The following is a 15,946-nucleotide window of genomic DNA, read 5'->3' on the forward strand; positions in this document are numbered from 1 at the left end:
GGGCCAATCAAATGAATTCTTTGGATCACCAAAACAATGTGGGCCCATTGTATTTTAAGCCGGCGGTGTAGCTTCACTTTCCTCTATATATATATATATATAGAGAGAGAGAGAGAGAACTATTGGGGCGCTTAAGCTCACCATTTTTTTTGTGCGCTTAAGTTGTTATAACGCCTCCCATTCGTTTAAATGTTTGGGTCCCGCTTAAGCGCACCAATGAAAGGCGTTATAACAACCTAAGCGCACCAAAAAAATGGTGCGCAAGCTCACCAACAGTTTTCTCATATATATATATATATATATATATATATATATATATATATATATATATATAGGGAAAGGTGTGCGTACTCGGTCGAGTAGATAAGCTTATCTACTCGGTCGGGTTAAAAACAGTGGGGGCCCACATTTTTGGGGTGATCCAAACCATTCATTTGAAAGGCCCTTACCTAAATAGGGTGTCCACAAAAAATCAGCGCCATAGGATCATCCTAACCCATCCAACAGTGGAGGGAAAAATGGGCAGATTTGTGGACAAGCTGTGTTTGTCCATTTTCTCCCATTTTTCCCTCCACTGTTGCATGGGTTAGGATGATCCTATGGGGCTGATTTTTTGTAGACACCCTATCTAGGTAAGGGCATTTCAAATGAATGGTTTGGATCACCCCAAAAATGTGGGCCCCCACTATTTTTAACCCGACCGAGTAGATAAGCTTATCTACTCGACCGAGTACGCACACCTTTCCCATATATATATATATATATATATATATATATATATATATATATATATATATATATATATATATATATATATAGAGAGAGAGAGAGAGAGAGAGAGAGATCCATAGGATCATCCTAACCATTCGAATTGTGGAGGCAAAAAATGTACTAATTTGTGAAGGTTTAAAGACATCCATTTTACCTCCACAAATCGTAAGGTTGGGATGATCCTATGGATCTGATTTTTTGTAGACACCCTATCTATGTGAGGGCCTTTAAAATGGATGGCTTGGATCACCCAAACAATGTGGGGCCCCACTGTATTTTAAACTAGTGTGTAGAGAACTCTCTACACATATGTGCCGGAACCGTTTTCTCATATATATATATATATATATATATATATATATATATATATATATATATATATATATATATATATAGAGAGAGAGAGAGAGAGAGAGAGAGAAAAAAGTGTAGCTACACATACGTGTAGCTAACTTAGCTACACCGACGGCTTAAAATACAGTGGGCCCCACATTGTTTGGGTGATGCAAACCATTCATTTGATGGGCTCTCACATAGATAGAGTGTGCCCAAAAAATCAACTCCATAGGATCATCCCAACCCTACGATTTGTGGAGGCAAAAATGGACGTGTAAAAACCTTCACAAATCTGTCCATTTTTTCCTCCACAGTTTGAAGGGTTGAGATCATCCAATGGAGCTGATTTTTTTGGGCACACCCTATCAATGTGAGGTCCTATCAGATGAATGGTTTGGATCACCCAAATAATGTGGGCCCACTGTATTTTAAGCCGTCAGTGTAGCTAAGTTAGCTACACGTATGTATAGCTTCACTTAACTCATATATATATATATATATATATATATATATATATATATATAATTCAAGAACATAATTAAGACAACAAATAATATTGTGATATTTTTGTCATATTTTCACTGTAAAAAATAAAATACGAATATATCTCAAGTTATTTTTTTAGAGCATTGGTGAAAATTCAGAATTATCATTTTATCAAAATATTGTTAAATATCACTACATATTCAGAGATATTTGTGAGTACATAATTATGAGAAATTATAGGATGCCCGACCTTATAGAATGTAAAGGGCAGGTAGAGACAAAACATGTTGCCTTGGTTTTTGAACCAAGAAAAAGTCAGAAAAAGGGCTTTCTCTTGGATTAAAAATAAAGGGAGAGATGGTTTTCTCTCTCCGCCCTTTATAAACTGACGGTCGGGCATCATATAAGTTCTCTATAATTATAGCCCCGTCAAAAAATTTGTACCTCAGAGATCTATATATACATGTATGCCTGTGGGCTTTTGATTTTTCTTCCTTTTTTTTTCTTCGTGTCTGAAGTAATCCAAATTTTCAGTGTCACAAATTTGACGTGATAATTTTACACATTATATACAAACATCATCATCTACACAAGATTAAAGAATTTTTATTTTTTTTAAGTAGAGTTTTAGAACCCTGAATCTGATGCTTCAGAATCGCCCCCACCATGCCCAAAACCCACCGGAAAATCGAATCCTGCACCTGATGCTTCAGAATCGACCCGCAACGGCCAAAGTTGCCTGAAAATCCTATACCAATAACAAAATGCACTTGACGTTGTATGCATATGGTTCGCCATATCTGCATTTATAATGCTTGTGTGCTTAATCCGCATAGTCAAGCACTCCACCAAGAACCATGGAAGCAGCCTCGAGAGACTCTTCGGCTGCCTCGGCGATCTTGAGTGCTATGATGGATTTGTAGGTTGCGAGGTCAGCATTTTGCATGAGCATCTGGGCTTTACTGCGCTTCACTATAGCAAGCTCTGCAGCCCTGTTTGCCGCGTGCTCAGCTTCCTGGACTTTCTTTATGGCCTCCTGTTTCAGGGCGGCTGCACATGGATATCAAAGAAAATACATTAGACGTAGTGTTTCTCCTGCTGAATTTGAGAACTATTCAGAAGAACACAATAAGATGGTGGTGGTAAAAATGTTTCTAATGCATATGTACGAATTGCCACACATTGATTCTGACCATGCATGTCTTACTACTTGGATACAAATTAATATAACACTAAATTGCTGACCAATCGTGAAAAAATAATATTGACAAATCAGACTGTGGGTTTCCAAGCGAGGAGGTACTTGACTTAGCTGAATTGATGAGAAATTAGCAACCCGACTTGGTCCATGGCATTTTTTTTTTGGTACGTAAGCGGATTCAACCTACAACCTCAAGGTTGAGAAACAAAGCCTCAATCATCGAGTTGCAGGCCCAACCTTTGGTCCATGGGATATTACTAGAAAAAGGATGAGAAAACAGGGAAAAAATCATGAAACGAAGAGCAAGAAAGTCTGCAATTACGGACCGAAGAAAGATGGGGAGAAACGAATAAAGATCAATAGAGGTGGGTTTTGTCATAATTGGAGGGGTGCATGGAGTGGGTTGGGTTGGGGGGGGGGGGGGAGGGATGCACATTTACAGCCTCTTTGGGATACCACCAAGATCAGTTATTATTTGAAAAGATCATTTTAAGTTCATTTTATTTGGAAATGGGACGTTAAAGCTACATTCGAAGCTATTAACTATGATATCAAACTCTTATAGCCATTATCATATAAGATCATAACTTCTCCTCTTTGGATACCACCAAGATCAATTCTTATTTGAAAAGATCATTTTAAGTTAATTTTATTTGGAAATGGGACATTAAAGCTACATTCAAAGCTATTAACTATGATATCAAACTCTTATAGCCATTATCATATAAGATCATAACTTCTCCTCTTTGGATACCACCAAGATCAGTTCTTATTTGAAAAGATCATTTTAAGTTAATTTTATTTGGAAATGGGACATTAAAGCTACATTCGAAGCTATTAACTATGATATCAAACTCTTATAGCCATTATCATATAAGATCATAACTTCTATGGATCCAGAGAGGCCCTTAGGTTTCACAAATTTCAAGAAAGGAACCATGTCCATGAAACCATTGTCGGCTCGAGCTATTCTTATCTCACTCGCAAATGCACACTGGAATTTCATGTGAAGTGAATATGTGCAGGCCCCTTTCGTGGTTTCCCTACACTTGAACCGAAAAATACCTTCAATGGAACCAGGTGCATCACGGTCCTCTCCCTTTTCTATGAATGAAATTGCAACCATTCAAAGAAACAAAAAGGCACTGAAGGTTACTCTTGCAGGTTGTATATTAATGATACTGGGCCTTGGTTGTGCGTGCGTGATGGGGCCTTGGGGACTTCTTAAAACTAATAAAAAAACCTAACAGAAGAAAAGTGAAAAAAAAAAAGAAAAAAAAGATGAGTGAATGACTTACTCAAAGGGCTATCAGGGCTCATATTCCCGGAAAAGGGTCCTGATAGCCCTTAGACTTACATAGCCAAGGTGTAGACTCGCGGAGCTTACTGGAAACCCCAACAAAAGAAAAGTGAAAACAAAGTACTAGTCCAGACTGACTTAGCCAAGACTAACAGCTCAGAACCAAGCTGGATCAATTAAGGCATCCAGGTTAGGATTTAGCAAACATTGCTCATATTAGAATGGCTTCATCAAATGCAATCAATATTAAACCATATCTATAGCAGCACATTCAAGTGAAGTGGATCTTGCTTTAATGGAAAACAAGAAAGATCAAAACCAACCTTGCAAGAAGCATTCTGGCTTGCCTCTTCCAAATTGGCTTGCCCGACGCTTAAAAGATCTCTTCCTCCGTAAAAACGGCGTTTGTAATAGTTGAGCTCTTTCTGGTGGCTGCCCCTGTTCACAGAGATTATTCAAGTTACATGATACATATAAAAAGTTGGGTCAACATGTGGAATAATTGGGGTCATAGCAACAATTAAAAACATATTCTGATAAAGCGGAAACAAATGACAAATTGCTAATAAACAGATTTGTCCGCAGCAGTATAACAAATAATACAAGAGTTATTCCAAAACCTGTCACTGATACACCTAAAATATTTCTACAAGGTATAGAGTAGATTTAGAAGAGAAAAGACGTAGGCCGGGAATATGTAGACATATGCCGGGAAGGTATATGACTAACAATCAATTCCCATTGTTAATGGTTGCTAGTTCAATTCCTTCAAGTGGAAAGAAATTATTTGTTTTTTCTTGGAATTGTTGGAAAGCAACGATATGGCATAGCACACACTCCCCATAATAAGTATTTTCGTCATTTGAAAAAAAAAATGGTGTAGCATTTGTATTTTACACTTCTAGATTGAGCGTTCCATTCTTTACCACCATTCAGCATTATAAGTTCAAGAACGAAATTTTCATCAACAGCCAATTTACCTCGCGGAACTGGGTCATGTGGGAAGATATGCAGCACAATTCTATGGTGTTGCAGAAATGCTAGGAACAGAGGTGATGCGTAAAAATACAATGTTCAAGATATGCTGTTTGGATATGCGGATTTTAGAATCCAGGTTTTAGTTTGAAAACAGTGTAAAAGAGGGTTCATGATCAAGCTGCTGTCTGCTGTCCAGACAGCGTTTCTTGGATTTTAAGTAAGAAATCCAGGTTACAGAAATCTCTCCCGCATCCTGAGATTTCTAAAACCTGGAAACATGGGATGATCTGCTACTCTCTTGCTGACGGAAAGAGGGGCGAGAAATCAGAAAACGATGGCTGGTCCGCTGCTTCTCTTGTCTCTCATCTACAATTTTGAAGAAATTCCGGATTCTAAAATCCGCGTATCAAAACAGCCCCCTAAATGATCTGGGAAAAACACGAAACACTTGCATAACATCAGGCACTTGGGACCATCTCATTCAAGAACTTCCATATGCAGTCATAACTCTTAACTGCAATAATAAAGAGATTCACGCTAAGCCAACACAACAGTGACATACTTTCTTGAAAAAAAAATTCAAAAGTAATACCGATCCTGATTACCAATAGTACAAGTTAACCACAAATATTATTCTGATATTTATATCTTCAAAGACAAAGGTAGAATAAACTTATGCAGATCGCCCAATAGCGGAAGGACACATTCCACAAGGACACATTAGACTACAAATGCAACATGGTATAATAATAGATCAATACAAATACAACATGGTATTAGATAAAAGAAGAGATAAACAGCAACGCATTTTTACCTGGAAAACCCTAACCAGCCCAGAATTTTTTTGCTTTCTCTTTCTTAACCAGTACTCATAGACAGCTGCCACCATGTCTCTCCTCCCTAAGTCTAGACAGAGACTAATAGCCCTATTCTCGTCAGAAACATTATCGGGATGAATATAAGCAGCCTTCTCAAACACATATATAATCTTCTCAAAGTTGTCCTCTGAAATATGACCTGCACTGCCATCGCTATCAAGAAAATTGCAATTCAACTGGTCCAGCCACTCCTCATCTACAGAATCCATATCATAGTTGGTGTTCTCGCTCACTAGAGCCCTTCTAACTTCATCATCTGATGTGGTGATATACACTTCAGGCCGCACAAAAGGAACTGCTTCGCCATCCCCATAACCAAATACCTCACGAACTCCGGGCACTGGGATTATCCTAACAGTAGCACCCTGCATATTCCTCTCACAACATTCCCTATGAAGCTCCTTGAATACAGACCAATCTTTTCGATCACAGAACTCTAGCTTCCAACCACTTTCACATGACCACATCATGGCATGTGTGTAGTGATTGGATGTGCTAGGTTTCATTTCTTGTGCCTTGTGTAGGTACCTTGTTAACCCTCGTGCCTTCACCACAAGCAGCCATTCCTTAGAATCTGAGCATTCCAACATAACCTCTGCTCCACATTCCCTCCGACATCTATCAGATTCAACAACCAAAATATTCACACTGCAATGTAGTGAGTCTATGTTCTGCTTTAGATCTATTGAGGCCGAATCCAATTCCTTTACCTTCTCGGCAGAACTATTCCTAGCAAACTTCCTCTTCCTGTGACTCGTCCTCGGAGAAGAGAATACAGCATTATTATCCCTAATTCCAAAGAAACCACCACCACACACGTCAAGAGATTTTTCACACGTAGACACCGCTAATCCATTTTCTACTTGTGAAGCTTTATCAGCTGAGTGAAGCTTCATGATAACATCGAGCTCGGAACGTAACCCACCGTTCTTTACTGTTGTCAATGGTTTTTTAGTAACCCTAGAAGACCTCATAGAATTCCTCCTAGTTTGATGTTTTTCTAACTTCACACTGTGTCGTACTGCTACATTTTGGGCAGCTAATTTAGTTGATTCAACAGTGGAATCCACTGCACTCCTCTTCATAGCAGGACTTCCGGAACCCACAATCTTGCTTCTAGAAATACCCATCTCTGTTGGGATGCAAGAATCACGCTCTATGCAACCAATATATTTGGAAGCATTTTCAAATGGCCCTTCCAAATATCTTACAAGTACGCATGGAAGATACAGAGAACCAAGAAATAAACCCGAAAGCAAGCTCATAAAATACAAAGGAGCAACAGCGAAATTCAACGAAACCAATGGAACAAAACGCCGGGCCCCAAAAATTGTGCAAATTCCAGCAGCAGGAAAAGCACCACTGTAAGAAGTGCTGCAAGAAAGATGCTGATCACAGAAAATTTTAACATTGTAAGTAAAAAATAAAAAACAAATCAGATATTGTGATTACCAACATAAACAGCCTTAGGCCCCTGTTTGTTTTAGATTTCAAGGATTAATTGGGAGTCCAAAACTGATTATTGGACTCAAAATTAAACATAAATTTGTGTCCAATAATCAGTTTTGGACCCATAATCTGTTCTTTTAATCCAAAACCAACAAATAGATAGGAAGAAAAACTCACATTTTCTGAAGTAGGAACAGCTAAGAAATGAACCCCATGTATGGAGAAAATTCTGGCAATCGATTCCAATGACAAAAAAATGGCCAATTCAGACAATCTCAGCCTAGACCTTCTCATCCATCCCAAAACCAATGCCAGAAACAAAACAAAACGATACGAACTCACATGAGAATACTCTACAAAAGCAACGAGCAATGCCCGCCCACGAACAAAATTGGGCAAATTTGCGAATGTGTCAGCAAATTCACATCCTTTATTCAGTTCATGAACTGTGTCTCCTTCCAAGATTCCGTTTCTAGGTGCCAATATCAGTTTCTTCCTTCGCTGTTTCCGAACAAATGAAATTCCATACATTCGATCAATCAAAACCCTAGCTTCCGGCAATCTCCTCCTCTTTCTATTATACACAATTCCACACATCCTATCCCTATCGAAAATTCCGGCCAGATAGCCGGAAATTCCAGCCGGATTGCCGGACTCCGGTGCTCCACCGGCATCAATTCCGGCCGGATCACACTCCTTACCGGCCAAATCAGTCGCATCTCTGCGAGGATTCCCAATCAATCTCAGCCATTCATCTTCCTCTCCTTCCTTCTTCTTTATGACGGACTCCGATGAGATCTGTCTCTTCCCTGACCTCAAAACCCTAACTGCATCAGAATCAGAAGACTTCAAAACCGATTTCGGCACGAAAACCCTACCTGCATCAGAATCAGAAGACTTCAAAACTGATTTCGGCACGAAAACCCTAGTAGATCGTCTCGTTTCCACAGACGGCATAGGCACTTCCCCGAAAGGAAAAGCTTTAACCCTAACGGACCTAACCCTAGATCCGATCTTCTTCTCTTCCGATACGTAGATCTTTCGAACCCTAGCCGAATCGGCTTCTAAATAACGTTTCATGATCGGGAAAAAAGACCTGAAAATCTGCCATTTACAGATCTGTAACTCCTTTCATCTCCCGCGCAAAATCAAAAGTACCGAGAGAGAATGATAAAGGCACGAATCTCATTGATAGAGAGGGAAAATACCTGCAAAAACAACATTATAAAGGCCTCTGCAAAACATCGAAATATTGGAGAAACTTTTTTTTTTTTTTTTTTTCTCCTTTCAAGATTTTCGTTTTTGTGTATCTTTCTTTTCTTTTTTTTTATTTTTAATTTCGGCAGTTATGGAGTTTCACGTATTTCTTGTTGCAGAGAGCGAAAGCTGAAGTAGTACTTCGCAAGGTTGTCTCTTGGGATTCAAGTAAACACTAGAATCAAATGAAGACCGTTGGATTAGAAATGAATGGACTGGATTTAAATTGGGCAGATAATCGTTCGATGCCTCCAAGACCGGAGGTTTGTCAGCTATTAGGGGTGGACATGGTTCGGTTCGGTTCGGTTTTGGGGTATACCCAGAACCGAACCATATATAATCGGTTCCCTGAAATTGGAACCGAACCAGAACCATATATGTTTGGAACCGAACCGAACCAGAACCATATATAATCGGTTCGGTTCGGTTCGGTTCTGGGTTTACCCGACCTTCACCAAATCAACGGAATTTATTCACAACAGTTTCCTCCTTTGTTTGAATGTTTGGTTATTTTTTTCTTGAGATAGAATAACTTTATGTTTCCAGCCTATCATTGTTGGGAAAAGCAGAGCACAAAAGTCTCTAATGAGATGATGAATATGACTTTGTGGGGGCGTTATACAAAGTTAATATTAAAAAGAAAAGCATGCAGTCACTTTCCCTTCCCACATCTTCTTTCCTGCCATTAAAATATTATGGCTTGTTTGCCAAACATTTTATAAAATCGAGTGAGTGGAATCAGTCCATTCACTTTATTTTTTGGGAAGTGCTGATTAATCTAAGGGTTTTAAGGTGGGTCGGTTCTCGGTTCGGTTCTCGGTTCCGGGATCCCAAACCCAGAACCGAACCGAATTTCCATCGGTTCCAGGTTTTTAGAACCGGAACCGAACCATATAACTATGGAACCGAACCATATGTGCCGGTTCGGTTCGGTTCCTCGGTTCGAACCGGAACCATGTCCACCCCTATCAGCTATCACGAGAGATTTAATGCGGTGGGGCTGGGTAGAAGTAAAATGACCAAAATGACCCTGAATTGAGACTACGAATAGATGACAATTGTCCGTCTGATATAAAAGGCTAAATGTTCTTACTTTGTTACCCTTGAAAAGATTTTTTTTTTTTTTTTGGGTAGGTAAATGGGGCCCATTGGGGTCGATTTATCACTCCCTCTTTTGATTGTTCTTTGCCTCTTGATTTCAAAAGAAAAGTCTCACTCGGAAAATAGCTCGTATTTTGAAATTGAGAAAACGGTTGCTACACATATGTATAGATAAGTTATCTACGCACTAGCTTAAAATACAGTGGGGGCCATATTATTTGGGTGATCCAAACAATTCATTTTTAAGGCCCTCACATAGATAGGGTGTCCACAAAAAATCAGATCCATAGGATCATCCTAACCATTCGAACTGTTGAGGCAAAAAATGGACTAATTTGTGAAGGTTTAAAGACATCCATTTTACCTCCACAAATCGTAGGGTTGGGCTGATCCTATGGATCTGATTTTTTATAGACACCCTATCTATGTGAGGGCCTTTAAAATGGATGGCTTGGATCACCCAAACAATGTGCGCCTCCACTGTATTTTAAGCTAGTGTGTAGAGTTCGTAGGAACTGTTTTCTCTTTGAAATTTTACTTGTCGAGTGAATAACAAAACGGCAATCAAGCAATGCTTAGAAAAGGAAAATATTTCTTTCTACTTTGATTTTCTTTATTTTTAGTGCAACCAAACAAACCTAATATGAAAAAGCTAGAAGTTCACCATTTTATTTTTTTTTGGTAGGTAAGCTCGGATCTGCTGGGAAATTTCGCTGAAAGCAATTTCACGGCTCACTTTTGAAGCATAAAACAGTAAGGCGTGAAATGACTTTCTACAAAATTGCCTAGCAAATTCCAAATTTTACGGACTGTTCCATCGGCATCAATTTTGGACCATAGAAGGTCCAAAGCAAGGCCTATCAAGTGAACGGTTGATTTCAATTAAATGTGTGACCCAAATGCCATACTTAGCTTACCTCATTCTACGAGGGAGAATGACCTGCTACTTTATTAATTAGAAAAGCTGAATATAAAAAAAGAGAGCAGTGAGATCATTAAAGCAAAATAATGCTTCCATAGGGCCCGACCTCATCATATTACAAAGGGGGTCATATCTTTGACAAGTAATCTTTTACTATCCATGTTTAAAGACTAAAAAACACATGATTAGATTTTAGATTTGAATAACGGGTTTACATATTGGACCTTAATAGATCAAGATCAAAACAAGGCCTGCCAATTGGACGGTCCGGATCAATTGAAGACGTGACCCACTATACCATGATGGGCCGAAGCATTACTCACTAAAATAATGGAGTGAGGATATCATTTCCCTTCTCCTTTTTCTTTTTTGATAGTTCTTTGGAATTCAAATATTTCCATGCGTCTATCACGCGCCTGCCCACCTCGAGTTCTCATTTATTTTTATTTTTCCTGATAGATTGGTTCAACCACTGGTCTATCTAATGGAAGCTAAAACTATTGTCTTTTCTGTTATAAGATAAACAATTTTCCCGTAAAGTGGTTGCTATTGGGAGTATGACATATTAGCTAGGTTGTTGAAGCATGTCTGGTTCTAGGATGATAGATTCAGATGCTCGGGCAGCTCTTAGATTGGTTGATACCCTAAGATGATTAGTAAAGGATTTATCTAGCCATTTTAAATATCCAAACACCATAGTTTCTACACGTCTAGATATAATCAGAAAAGTTTAATGATACGAAAAAAATGCTACTGATGTTGGGACTTCGGACTACCATAATTTAATAATTGCACCAACCCAGCTTAGGGGTGGCAACGGGGCGGGTCGGGGCCGGATGTTGGGGTCCCCTTACCCTTCCCCTTTGCGGGGAATTTTCCCCCTCCCCTTCCTCTTCCCCTCTGCGGGGATGGTGGGGAATCCCCCTCCCCTCCCCGCATCCTTCGGGGACAAAATCCCCTCCCCGCCCCCTCTTTGGAACCCAACCAAACCAGCAAACAGAGCTTCTTTCTTCTACGTCCATTACAGACAATATTGTGATGAATGCTATGATTCTATTCATGTGATCAACAAATAGATGAACAAAATCAGAAATGCATGGATGAGACAACAAACATAAATAACAACAGGACCTCATCTTTCAGCAATTTTCTGCATAAATTATGGAATGATAAATAGGAAATGAGCACCAGGATTACCTTCATTAACAGGCAGCCAATGTGCAAAAAGTAACTATTTCAGTAGTCACAATGAACTTTAAAAGTCCATAAGTGGGCGCTCACACACGCAAAATAATGTTCATTAGTTCATTCTGTATAGCATGTTAACCCCCAGATGAGCATGAGAAATGAGAATGGAGAAGAGAACAAAATCAACAAATGACTTATTTCTTTAATTGCAATTCAGTCTAGTGTTGACATGAAACAAATTTCTAGTAGCTAAATTTTTCTTGTTGAAAATTAAAACTTGCAATCCAACCCTAAAATTCTGTTGGCACTACGATTTTTTGATAATTGCATACACTCAGTGTCTCAGGCTCTCAACTTGTCTTTATTATTTCAACATCTGTGAAAATGTTATTATAGTTCCCAAAATGCTCTCAGAAGTTAATTAAAAGGAAAAGACAAGCTAAGTTTATGTTTGGGGGAATCTTGTAGCCGATCCACAGAGTTTCTAGTCGTTTTCCTTAAAAAAAACACTTAAAAATTTACAAAGAAATGGCATTGATTAGCGGGGCGTAGTGGGGCGGGGCGGGGCGGGGCGGGGACAACTCCATCCCCTTCCCCTTCCCCTCCCCGCACCGGGGAATTTTTATATTCCCCTTCCCCTTTCAAATCGGGGAATCCCCTCCCCAAACGGGGCCGGGCGGGGCGGATCCCCTCTTTTTCGGGTGAAATTGCCAGCCCTAATCCAGCTTGTCTTTTCTTGTTTAAATAGCTGTCAAAGGCTACTACAGTTCCCAAAAGACAACTTCAAAATAAAAGGCTCTTTGGCGTAAAGTCATGGGTTTGCTCCAGTGACGAGCGTTCGAATCCCCCCTTGCTTACCCGATGCACGTGGCTTCCAGGTGATTGTGCGCATCCAAAGAGTAGGGACACCCTTCGTTACCATAAAAAATAAAATATAAGACAAACTCAGCTGGGTTGGTGCAATTATTTTTAAAATTGTCTTTTGGGGACGGTAATAACCTCTGACATCTGTTTAAACAAGAAAAGACAAGCAGGCATGCTGTAATTATTAAAACGTGGTAATGCTAATATCAGTAGCCAAAGTTATTTCTCGATTCAAATCAACTCGAGTTGACAAGGAATTCGTTCTCATAAACAAATCGAAATGGGCTAAATTGAGCCCATGAAGGTGATACACTTCTTGCCCTAATCAGCATTGCCGTGTTTTGATATTTGCACTGGTTCACAATGTCTTTTCTTTATTAATTTGCTACCAATTATTTTTCAGAATTTCTGATAAATATTGATAGCTTGTTAAATAGGAAAGGACAATGTGAGTTAGTGAAATTATCAAATTTTGAATTTGAGAGTTTATTAATGTAAGTTAAGCCCTTGGTATTGATAAGCTACAATTGAGAAACTCTGTAAATTTATAATTCAAATTTGAATATGAGAGTTTATTTGGTTAATCTCGTAAATCAATGCCAATAAAATCCAATTCAGATTTTTCTATAGTTGCATGAAGAAGATGAGGAGCAAGTGCAGGTGGGTATCATTGCTTATGTATTTCCACCCATTTCACGGCTGCTTTTGCATGCGAGAACAGCCACCTCATATGAATTGAATGAGTAAGACAAAATGTGCCCAAAAGTCAACCTGTGTGGCTGTTCTCAAATGCAAAAGCCAGCCGTGAAATGGCTTTCCGCAATCCCTTTTAATATATTAACAGATTGATATTCACGACCGTGTTTTGATAACGAGACGATCTCACGTTGTTTTATAATTTTTTTTTATAGGTAAGCTGGCGTTGAACGGGAGACCTCAAGGTTGAGAAAGCCTCAACCATCGGAGGTACATGCTCAATCCCTTTGTTTTAAATGTTTTAGCCAACCGGCTATTACAATTTCCAAAAAACTTTAAGCAACCAATTAGAGAAGTGTGAAACACAAATGAGTCACCATTAGGGGTGGACATGGTTTGGGTCCAACCCGAAGTACTGAACTGAACCGGCCTCCTTGGTTCAGTTCAGTTATGGAAAATGGTGGTTTGGTTCAGGATCCCAAATTTGGGAACCATAAGTTTTTGGCTTGATTCTAGGTTTGGGGTTTTGGGACCCAAAACCGAACCTAACCGATCCATTTGATAAATTCACCCCCTGAACATTGAAGCAAGAGTGTAGATAACAAAACATGGGTTTGCTAATACGTTTCCCTATTGATTGGTAATTTGGTAGGGCCATAGGGGTATTTCGGGCATGTGATAAATTCACCCCCTTGAATAGAAATTGTTAACTTTAAATGCTTCAGGTTACGGGTGGAGTTAGAGTTAGGTCTTCTAACTTTCTTCTCCCCTTTTAATGCTTTAGGTTACGGCTGGAGTTAGGGCTTCTTCTTCCTCCTCCTCCACTCGGTCCCTCCGTCCCTCTTATTCCAGTTGATCTCTCCTAGAAGAAGAAGAAGAAGAAGTCAAGGTATAGCCAATTGGTAGCCCTCTTCGGAACCGAACTAACTTGATCAAGTTTAGTTCTGGTTATGTTCGGTTCCATGGTTCGGTTCCGGTTCTCAATATTGGGAACCCGATAGGGATTGGATCGGTTATGGGGATACCCGAGAACCGAACCATATCCACCCCTAGTCACCATTACCAAAACATGGTTGATATCAGTATATAGGATTTGCTAGTGTCCATCGTAAAAGGCATTTCGCGGATGGGCAGTTGCATGTGAGAGCAGCTACACATGCTCACTTTTCAATATATTTTGTCTTCATTCACGAGGTGGCTGTTGTCACGTGCAACAACTCATCCGCGAAATGCCTTCTACGATGGACGCTAGCAAATCCCCAAGTATCTAATACTAGAACTGGAAGAATTCTAGACTGAAGGGGCCCTTGCAAAAATTAGAGATTGGTTGACTTTTACATTTTAGACTGACATGCAGCCAATGGGGGAGCTGGGAGCCCTCTCATCTCATTTTTTGGAAGGTCTATCTTCATTCTAGCATTCCTCCTAATCTAATTCAAATTCTAATCTAATCTAATCTAATCTAACTACTATATATAAAGGTGGAATCGTGGGTTAAGTTCTTCCACCCTTTGCCAAAAATCCCATCTATATCCCAGCTGTATTATGACTACTTTCTTTAGGGTAAAATCGTAATCTACATACGAAAAGTACCAACACGAGTACCTGTCTATGACAATTACGGAAAAAAAAACCAAGAAGAGGTAAAGACATATGACAATGACGAAACAACTACTTTTTATTACTCATGCAGGACATTTGCAAAATATTGACGGATTCCGGGCACCTCAAGAGGAACAACAATTATGGAAACCTCTATCGATTGGAGGGCTAGGATCAGCCTATATCGATTGGAGGGCTATGATCATATTAAATAATATTAATAATTATTTAATATTATACAGAAATTACTGAAATTTAGGTCAAAATTCTATACGAGAAAAATAGTCGTTCATTGATTTAGTCGGATTTCAGGCGAAATCCGCGAAATCCATAAAAATCAATTTAAAAGATACTTTAACTCAGTCAAAATTTCAGTAATTTTGGCCGAAATTTCAGGATAATATTAAATAAGGGATAAAATCCATATTTTTTTGGAATATTCCTTAAATTTCGGAACAAAATTTTGAGTAACGAAATTTCATACCATTTCGAGTTGACCGGATTTGGATTTTGGTCGAAATTTCAAACCATGCTTAAGAGCGAGTTTTAAATTTCAATTTAAATTTCGATCGTCTTGGAAATGTGGACGTTTCCATTTCAGATGAAAATTTCGGTAAAAGGTAAAGTAATATTGTTTTTCCTATTATATGAATAGATCCTAGGTAGTTATTCATTTTAATCAACTCCAATATTAGATTGCCACTTTATTTTGCACTATTTGAACTAATATTTGGGTCTCACGTGCATTTTTCCTAGTATTATTATATGTAACTAATATCAGCCCTGTCATGTTTTGTAATTGCACTAAGTGACCTGTCCTTTCTCCCTTTAATCGTCTTTTCAGAGCTTTCTGGGAATGACAAGGTTAGTCAGTGCAATTATTAAAACAAGGAGTTGCCAATATCATCTGTCATTCC

General features: G+C 38.9%; 1 protein-coding gene across 1 annotated transcript; it reads right to left on the bottom strand.

Moving 5' to 3' along the window:
• Nucleotides 1-2,051: 2,051 nt before the first annotated feature.
• LOC143881824 (uncharacterized) lies at nt 2,052-8,784 on the bottom strand. Its single transcript, XM_077385117.1, has 4 exons — nt 7,577-8,784; nt 5,887-7,338; nt 4,418-4,532; nt 2,052-2,643 (listed from the first exon to the last, which is right to left on the bottom strand). Exons 1-4 carry the CDS (start codon nt 8,477-8,479, stop codon nt 2,417-2,419), a joined length of 2,697 nt encoding a protein of 898 aa, XP_077241232.1. The 5' UTR covers nt 8,480-8,784; the 3' UTR covers nt 2,052-2,416.
• Nucleotides 8,785-15,946: the final 7,162 nt, after the last annotated feature.

The sequence above is a fragment of the Tasmannia lanceolata genome, unplaced genomic scaffold (assembly GCF_043159265.1).
Source record: "Tasmannia lanceolata isolate RefF3 unplaced genomic scaffold, GAP_Taslan_0.1 ptg000007l, whole genome shotgun sequence".
Lineage (NCBI taxonomy): Eukaryota > Viridiplantae > Streptophyta > Magnoliopsida > Canellales > Winteraceae > Tasmannia > Tasmannia lanceolata.